Source organism: Mus caroli, unplaced genomic scaffold, assembly GCF_978045245.1.
Source record: "Mus caroli unplaced genomic scaffold, Mus_caroli_1 scaffold_13, whole genome shotgun sequence".
Taxonomy (NCBI): domain Eukaryota; kingdom Metazoa; phylum Chordata; class Mammalia; order Rodentia; family Muridae; genus Mus; species Mus caroli.
In genome coordinates this window covers 24,272,603-24,282,191 of record NW_028227268.1, presented here as the reverse complement: position 1 = coordinate 24,282,191, position 9,589 = coordinate 24,272,603, and the positions used below count along the sequence as shown (strand labels likewise).

The window sequence follows — 9,589 nt, the reverse complement described above, 5'->3', positions numbered from 1 at the left end:
AAGAAAACATGAATGAACAAACAAAAAAAGTCCCACAACAAAAAAATGATGGCTGGGCTTCTGGGGGTGCTTAATAGCAGCATGGGGGCCATCTGTGGCAAGAGGACCAGTTCCTCCTTCTCCACCCAGCTCAGGGAGCAGAGAGATAAGAAAATGAAGCCAGAGCCTGGCATGGTGGCAGGGCACGCCTTTAATCCCAGCACTTGGGAGGTAGAGTGAGGACAGCCTGGTATACAGAGTGAGTTCCAGGACCAGGACAGTCAGGGCTACACAGAGAAACCTTGTCTCTCGAAAAACAAGAAGGAGAAGGAGGAGAAGGAGGAGGAGGAGGAGAAGAAGAAGAAGCAGAAGCAGCAGCAGCAGCAGCTTTGCCAAGGTCCATTGCCCTAAAATAAAGACTATTTTCTGTGTTCTGCTTGCCTAGAGCCTGTGTGCTATTTGGACTCCTCACTGTGGATTCTGAGAAGTGATGTTCATTCTCTGATCACATCATCTGATAAGGATCATGAGTAGTGAGGAAACCATGAGCAAGGTTCCTGTCTGCACACTGAGGACAGCAGAGCCTGGCAAGAGGAGGCAGCATGGGCTTCTCTAGCTAGGAATAACAGCAGGGCCTTTAACCTCAACATTCCAGAGGCAGGGGCAGCAGGCCTCTGTGAGCACAAGGTCAGCCTGGTCTACAGAGGACATGCAGGCTGGGTAAGGTTACAGATCCTCCCACAAAAAGGAGGAGGAGGAAGAAGAGAAGGGAGAAGAGAAGAAAGAAACCTAGCTGCATGTGTATCAGAAGATGGCCTAGGCGGCCATCACTGGAGAGAGGCCCATTGGACACGCAAACTGTATATGCCCCAGTACAGGGGAACACCAGGGCCAAAAACTGGGAATGGGTGGGTAGGGGAGTGGGGGGAAGGGTATGGGGGACTTTTGGGATAGCATTGGAAATGTAATTGAGGAAAATACGTAATAAAAAAAATAAAAAGAAAAAAGAAAAGAAATAAACCCAGTCTGTTTCATAAGTTGTAAAACGATGTAGATTTTTGTTTGTTTGTTTTATTTGATTGATGATTGGAGACAGGGTTTCCTTATGTAGCTCATCTGGCCCAGGCTGGCCATGAACTTCCAGAGATCTGCCTCGCATCTGCCTCCTAAATGCTGGGCTTGGAGGTGTGCAGCACCGCCAAGATGAGGATTTTTTTTTTTTGCTTGTTTGTTTGTTTGTTTGTTTGTTTTGTTGTTGTTTTGGTTTTTTGAGATGGGGTTTCTCTGTGTCATCCTGGCCATCCTGGAATTCACTCTCTAGACCAGGCTGGCCTCGAACTCAGAAATCCGCCTGCCTATGCCTCCCAAGTGCTGGGATTAAAGGCGTGCACCACCACCACTGCCTGGCCAAAATGAAGATTTTTTTAAAAGGTTGAATATTTCTGAGATAGTGCATAAGTATGTTTCTTACCCTGACTCTTTCCTTTTAACTCTCAGCTCATTTTACTGCTTAGAAAATTCAAAGAAATTGGGCGTGGTGGCGCACGCCTTTAATCCCAGCACTTGGGAGGCAGAGGCAGGCGGATTTCTGAGTTCGAGGCCAGCCTGGTCTACAAAGTGAGTTCCAGGACAGCCAGGGCTATACAGAGAAACCCTGTCTCGAAAAACCAAAAAAAAAAAAAAAAAAAAAAAAAAGAAAATTCAAAGAAGATAGCAACCAAGCACGGAGACGCAGACCTGTACGTGCAATTCAAGCACTGGAAAGAAGGTAGAGGCAGGAAGATAGAGTTGAGGCCATCCTAGGCTACATAACAGGATCTTGTCTCAAAAACAAGCAGAGAAAAGCTGGGCTGTGGTGGTTCACGCCTTTAATCCCAGCACTTGAGAGGCGGAGGCAGGTGGATTTCTGAGTTCAAGGCCAGCCTGGTCTACAAAGTGAGTTCCAGGACAGCCAGGGTTACACAGAGAAACCCTGTCTCAAAAAACCAAAAAAACGAAAACAAAAACAAGCAGAGAAAAAGAGAAAGACTCTTGATTCAAGTAATCATGAGAGCCAAAACCCTGATCTAGACTAGGCTGGCCTCAAACTCACAGAGATCCACCTGCCTGTGCCTCCTGAGTGCTAGGATTAAAGGAACATACTACGATACCCCGCTTGGGTCTAGGACTTTTAAAAAACAGGGTTACTTTTGTTTATTTATGTGCATATGTACATGCATGCCATCCTATCTGCTCTACCTCTCTATGCTGGTGCCTGAGGAGACTGGCACAGGCCACCAGGTAGCAAGGACAGGAGTTACAGACAGTTTTGAATGTTTACAGGCAGATATGGATGTTGGGAATCCAACTGCAATCCATTGCAAGCACACAAGCCTGTGCCATCTCTAGTCCCACTCCCTGGTTTTTGGGTTTGTTTTGTTTTTTTAATCGGGGCTCCCAGTATCCAGGCTGGCCTTGAACTCCATAGGTCCCTAAGGGTGGCCTTGGAATTTGGATCCTTCTGCCTTCCAAGTACTGGGGCCCAGATTGCCTGGACCGCCTTAAATTTGGGTCCATCTCATTTCCTGACAGTTAGGATTAAGGGAGTAAGCCAGCTGCTCCGCTCCGGAGCTCCAGGCATTTGAACTTTGGCCCCAGAACATTCTCTTTAGGTTTTCAGTCAGAGGTCTCCAAAACCACTCGTCTTTTTTTGTTCTGACAACCCTTCGTTTAGTCAATGTAGGTCTCCTCATGGGCTTGCTACAGTGCAGATTGAGGCAAACGAGATTGGTTCCGCTTGTTTGTGCTAACGCCTTTTTTGTAAATATTAGATGCAGATGATTTTCACAAGTGGATGAGAGAAATACGAGGCTTAGGTTCAGACTACAATGGAGATTGAAATGGAAGCATCCAGAAGCATCCAGAGATAGGGATCTGCGGGGGGCACTGAGAAAAATTTCTTGGTTTTGCCTGCGCGCCAGCGACTACTCTCTGGGAGCGAAAGCGGGGTAGTGTCCGCTAGCTCCCCGCCGTCCTTATTCCCTAACGCTCCTTTCGCTCCTTTTCTCCCAGCTAATCTAGAAACCTTTCACAGACGACTAGCGCCCCGCGAAGACCAGGCCGTCCAGGCCAAACCCTCCTCACGCCGCCTGCGCGACTTAGCGTGACTTCCGGCTACCCAGAGGACCACGTGACCAAACGCCCTCACTGCGCATGTGCGCCGCGGAGTTGGACTGAACCATTTTGCCCGACGAAAGGGGGTAGGTCTTTTGTGTTTTACAGTTTAAAACCGATTTTCGATCTCCAGTATCTAGGATCACGATTTTTTAGGAAGAAAATAAATTAGTGTGAGATGAAAGAAGGTGAAATAGCGTAGCGTAAATACAGACAATCATGGAGTGGGGCTTGGGCTCTCCCCTTCGCAGATAATGGGAGGAGCCTGCGGCCCACAAGCTCTTTCCTTTCGCTGCTGCGGCCGCAGCCATGAGGTGAGCGGGCCCGGCTCTCGGTTCCTGGCCGATGAGGTCGACGGGGCCGACGGGGCTGGCAAGGCTTGGCAGGGATCGGGGCCGGGACCCCGGATGGCAGCGGGGAGAGGGGAGGCGAGCGTGGTGCGGCCGCACCCGGGGCGCCGAGAGCGCGCACGGCCTGGGCCTAGGGAGGGTGGAACGCCGGACGCCGAGGCCCGAAGACCTCCCGCGGGCGCCGCTCCCCTCCTGGCTCGCGTCGTGGGGCAGCACGCGGGGAGACCGGCGGCGACAGGGCCCTGAGTGGCTCCTCGGCGCGCCGGAGCCCAGCAGACCCCTACCATGTAACGTGGGACAAGTCTCGGGCCGGGCCTCGGAGTGCGGAGGGAGAGGTGCCGGGTTGGCTTCCGCCCGAACGGCTGGGCGAGGTTTATTAACGTGAAAAAGCCCAGAAAGCAAAGAGCTTGTCCTCCTGGGTAAACAGGCTGCGTCACAGTCGAGTCTGATCAATTCGTGCCTCATCCTTAACATTAAAGTCTTCACCGAGCCAAATACCCGGAAGAGCTTAAGCACCCCTTCCCCCACCCCAAATCCCAAATGGCTGTCCACTTTGGCCACGTTCATTGCCCATGTCTTGGTTTAGATTTAAGCCCTTGCTTTGGAAATAGTTATTAGAGGACAGGAAGGGGTGGCAAAAGATTTTAGGTCTAGGGGGTGTGTTTGCCCTTAATAGTAATGTTGTATGCATACTGGTGTATATTTTAGAGGGAATATTTTGCTTGGAGTGTTTGTTGTTCAGATGTGGCTTCCAGGGCTTACTAGTGCTTTCTGTGTACCCCAGTATGCTCAGGCTACAGAAGAGGCTTGCCTCTAGTGTCCTCCGCTGCGGGAAAAAGAAGGTCTGGTTGGATCCCAATGAGACCAATGAAATCGCCAATGCCAACTCCCGTGAGTATGATTTATCACCCTCACTCACCATCTACCTACAAGGAGATAAATATGTATGTCTATGCATGTATCATTGTATATAGAATTGGTTTATAGGATGCAACCATCTCGTGTTACATTAATTTATGAGTAAAGTGAACATTTTATGTCGCATGGAAGTTTTTGATATTTGAAGACTGGAGGATGTTGGGTGAGGTTTCAAGACAGAAGCAAGCCTTGTTAGTATCAAACCAAGTACTTTGTTAACCTGCATTTCAGATACACTGATATGCTATGAAATATTTATGAGGTAGATGTTCTTTTTTAAATAAGTATTCCAGGATTTCAGCTCCTTTTCAGGATGTTGGGTCAAGGATAAAAGCTTGAGTTTCGTGGCTGGCACTTTACTAACTCAACGGGTTTGTTGTGCTTTCCCAGGTCAGCAGATCAGGAAGCTGATCAAAGATGGGCTGATCATCCGCAAGCCTGTGACTGTCCATTCCCGGGCTCGTTGCCGGAAAAACACCCTGGCCCGACGGAAGGGCAGGCATATGGGCATAGGTGAGAATGGTCTAGCCTTTCACTCTGCCTCTTAGATGGGTACACTGGGTAGAGCACTTGGTCAGCAAGGTTAAGACCTGTCGGGCTCTACATTCACATTGGTGATATTTTTCTCCCATCTTGTGCAGTTGCTGGGTGGTAACTATCTTCTTTTGCATGGATACAAGTTGGCACTAGTGCTGAGTTTGTTGGTGGGAAAAGATGTCAGCATTAAGTCCCTATATTCTGATTATGCTGGGGGGTCTACTGGGTGGTTTTGTTTGGTTGGTTGGTTGGTTTTTTGTTTTTTCAAGACAGGGTTTCTCTGTAGCCCTGGCTGTGCTGAAACTCACTCTGTAGACCAGGCTGGCCTTGAACTCAGAAATCCACCTGCCTCTGCCTCCCAAGTGCTAGGATTAAAGGCATACATCACCACTGCCCAGATTACTGGGTGTTTTAAAACGGGATTAAAGGGGTGGCTCAGAAGTTGGGGACACTACTGATGATCCTGCAGGGGATGTGAAGTTTGGTCCCAGCTCTCGTGGCCCACCTGTGTGCATGTTTCTCCCACATGGTTTTGGGGAATGACTTCAAGGGCCATTGTTGTTTACAGGGAAAAGGTTCATACACACTACCCTTTGTCCTGCCGCAGCCTCATGCTTATAGAGTTTGTGCTGAAGCCGGTGGATCTCAATTTCAAGACTGGCTTTAGTGCTGTCCCCCAGCCTGAAAGGAGAAATTGTTAATGTTTGTGTTTATTGAGACCATCTTCTGTATAGCTCTGACTGACCTGTGCAGAGCCATCCTGCTATTTGTCTTCTCTTGACTCAGTAGATAACAGAAATTAAGTGTTTGGATGGACCAAGTATCTCTTAAAATGAAAGACAGGTGAGGGAAGGACGGCTCAGTTGTCTTTGGTGAGTAACTCATTTCTAATTCTTGCTCAGGGAAGAGGAAGGGTACTGCCAATGCTCGGATGCCCGAGAAGGTGACCTGGATGAGAAGGATGAGGATCCTGCGCCGGCTTCTCAGGAGATACCGGGAATCCAAGAAGATTGACCGCCATATGTAAGCCCCCAATTTTATGGCTTTGTCTTTTCATCCATCTCTGTCTCAGTTTGAACAGGGAATCCTGCCAGAGAAGTGGGTTATTTTCCCCTTATGCTACCAGTAGCCTAGGATTTAAATTGGCCAGGCAAGTTGTGTGTAGGAGCTGCCCCAAAGTCTTTGGTGTCCCTGTAATAACAGACTTAGTGACCATTGTTAACCAGGGTTACATTGTCTGCTGCAGGTACCACAGCCTGTACCTGAAGGTCAAGGGGAACGTGTTCAAAAACAAGCGCATCCTCATGGAGCACATCCACAAGCTGAAGGCCGACAAGGCCCGCAAGAAGCTCCTGGCGTAAGTTTCGAGAAGGATCTTGGGGCTGGAGAAATGTCTCGGGCTAAGAGCACTGGCTGCTCTTCCAGAGGTCCTGAGTTCAAATCCCAGCAACCACCTGCTGGCTCACAACCATCTGTGATGGGTTCTGATGCCCTCTGCCCTCTTCTGGTGTGTCTGAAGACAGCGACAGTGTAGTTATGTACATTAAATAAGTAAATAGTACTTTTAAAAATGTTATTTAATAAAGAAAAAACCTACCACCTGCCCATCCTCGCCTATCTAGGTGAAGCAGGAACTGCTATTCTTTGGGCTGATATGGCTCCAAAGGTTTAGAGGTCTGGGATGTGCCTCTTTCCAGCTATTCATCTGTGCCCAGACTGACTCTCTTTCTCTTTCTTGCACCAGTGACCAGGCTGAGGCTCGCAGGTCTAAGACCAAGGAAGCACGAAAGCGCCGGGAGGAGCGCCTCCAGGCCAAGAAGGAAGAGATCATCAAGACTCTGTCCAAGGAGGAGGAGACCAAGAAATAAAGCTTCCCTCGTGTCTGTACATAGTGGCCTGGCTGCGGCCTCATGTGGATCAGTCTTTAAAATAAACAAGCCTTTGTCCAATGCCCTCTTGTTTAGCAGTTTGGGCTGCTGTGTCTTAATGAGAGCTGGCCACACAAGCCTGGGATGTCAGCCTAGATTTCAGGGTGGTATTGGGACTTACTGAAGGGTCACCTACCTCTTGTAGCCTTGAGTGATGTATCCATTCTCTGGAGTGGCTTAGTCCATCAAGCAGCCTGTGGGAAGGGTTCTAGTCCCAAAATGTTACCCAGATGCTTGAAACCAACCTGCCTTAGCATCTCATGAAGCATTTACCATGTGGTTGTTGGTTTGGTAGACCAGGCTTGGCCTCAAACTCGAACTCAGAAATCCACCTGCCCCTGCCTCCCAAGTGCTGGGATTAAAAGCTTGTGCCCCCACTGCCTGGCTGGGTTTTTGGGTTTTTTTTTTTTTTCTCGTTTTTCAAGACAGGGTTTCTCTGTATATCCCTGGCAGTCCTGGAACTCACTTTGTAGACCAGGCTGGCCTCGAACTCAGAAATCCGCCTGCCTCTGCCTCCCGAGTGCTGGGATTAAAGGCATGCGCCACCACGCCCGGTTTGGGGTTTTTTTTTTTTTAAGATTTATGGATATGAGTGCTCCTCTTCATTTACACCAGAAGAGGGCATCCGATTTCATTACAGATGGTTGTGAGCCACCATGTGGTTACTGAGAATTGAACTATAGAAGAGCAGTCAGTGCTGTTAACTGCTGAGCCATCTCTCCAGCCTGTACTTAACCCTGTTAGCTGCTGTTCATAAGGTTTTTTTTGGTTTGGTTTGGTTTTTCGAGACAAGCTTTCTCTGTATATCCCTGGCTGTCCTGGTACTCACTTTGTAGACCAGGCTGGCCTCAAACTCAGAAATCCGCCTGTCTCTCCCTCCCAAGTGCTGGAATTAAAGGTGTGCGCCACATAATAGCTGTGAGCTGAGTACATTGACCCTGTAGACTTCACACTGTAATGAAGTAGGGTCAATCCCGTCCATTTTGTGACTGATAAGAACGTGGATGAATAAGGAGGATGCTGTGTGATGGTTTAACGTGTCTGGTGACAGGTCGGCTCTGAGTTACACTTGAATTACCAGAGTGAGTTGTGTCCTCAGTAGCAGGGCCTTTCAAGGAAGCAGTGGAAAGAATGAGGTGGAGGAGGCAGGTGTACAGAGGCACAAGGGCCGGTAGACCCCAGGGCTCTGCTTTATCCAGTTCTGGGCCGGGAAGAAAGGTGGTAGAAGGCTCTAAGCCCAGACTCAGAAACACCACCTTCCTATGTGGCCAGGTACAAGGCCTGGCACAGGGGAATTGATTTCTTCTGCCTTTGCTACCATGGGCTCTTCCTATAAGACTTTCCTAATGGCAAAGCTTCCAAGGCCTGGAGAAGGAGTGTCCTCTGTCAAGCTCTCAGTTTAGCCTGGACATGAGTCCAGCTCAACTCTGAGGGGAAAGTTTAGAGACTACCCTATCTAGACAGGGACCACAGAAGGGGACTGCAGTGATCCAAGCATAGTAGTCACGGTTCCATTCTGAGCCAGGAGATGGCGCTGTTCGCTCACTGCTGGTTTGTATACTCAGGCTTCTCGGGCTTTTTGTTTGATTGGCTGACATTGGGTGATTTTGAAAGGTTAAAATGCTTGTTTAATTTTTTATTTTTAAGGACTTATTTGCATTGATGTTTTGCCTCCGTGGATGTTTGTGTGAAGATACCAGACATTCTGGAACTGGAATTATAAGTAGTTGTGAGCTGCCATATTGGGAATTGGCAGCTGGGAAATGAACCTGGGTCCTCTGGAAGAGCAACATCTGAGCCATCTCCCCAGCCCTATGAGAGTTTGTTTTAATGTCAACTTGCCACAAATTAGAATCAACTGAGTAGGGAGCCTCACCTGAAGAATTCACATTGCCTTAATAATGTTAGGAAGACACACCCGCCAAGGGTCCAGATAAAGAAGGGCCACAGGAGGAGGACGATTATTCCTTTGTCTGATTGATCTTCTCTTGTGCCACCAAGTTTACTTACCCCACTACTGCCACCTTCATTAAAGACAAAACCAGCGATTCCAGGCTTCCACCACTGACTACAAAACAGTGACTCTCTAAAGACTAGGTGTTCAGTGCCAGAGGGGGCTGATTAGGCTCACAGCCTTAGGACCTGAGCCAGTCAGTAAGCAGCACTCTCCAATGGTCTCTGCTTCCATTCCCAACCCCAGGTTTCTACCTTGAGTTCCTGCCCTGGTTTTCCTCGGCTGTAACCTGTAACCCAAATAAACCCTGTCCTCGTCCGAGTTGTTTTAGGTCATTTTCACACAGTGACAGAGAAGCAAACTAGGAAAGATACAGGAAGTGATGGATGGGCTGAGGGTTCTCAAAAAACCACTCATGACAGACAATGTTCTGCCACTGAGCTATTATTCCCTATCCCACTGTTATTTTCTCCTGACAGCCACCCCAGACCTGGAAGGAACACCTATCATCGGCTCTGACACTTTTACAAGAAAATACATGAAGGGATTCTAATTTTCAAGAACTTCAAGCATAAAGCATCCGTCCCTAAATAGGGCTGGAAAGAGGGCTCAGCGGTTAAGAGCACTGGCTGCTCTTGGAGAGATCCTGAATTCAATTCCCAGCAACCACATGGTGGCTCACAACCATCTATAATGGGATCTGAGGCCCTCTTCTGATGCAGTGACCTCATATACATAAAAGTAAATAAATAAATCTTTAAAAGAAAGAG

General features: G+C 48.5%; 1 protein-coding gene across 1 annotated transcript; it reads left to right on the top strand.

Moving 5' to 3' along the window:
- The first annotated feature begins 3,345 nt into the window (after window positions 1-3,345).
- On the top strand, window positions 3,346-6,886 carry Rpl19 (ribosomal protein L19). Its single transcript, XM_021176342.3, has 6 exons — window positions 3,346-3,446; window positions 4,267-4,373; window positions 4,791-4,913; window positions 5,840-5,960; window positions 6,184-6,294; window positions 6,682-6,886. Exons 1-6 carry the CDS (start codon window positions 3,442-3,444, stop codon window positions 6,803-6,805), a joined length of 591 nt encoding a protein of 196 aa, XP_021032001.1. The 5' UTR covers window positions 3,346-3,441; the 3' UTR covers window positions 6,806-6,886.
- Window positions 6,887-9,589: the final 2,703 nt, after the last annotated feature.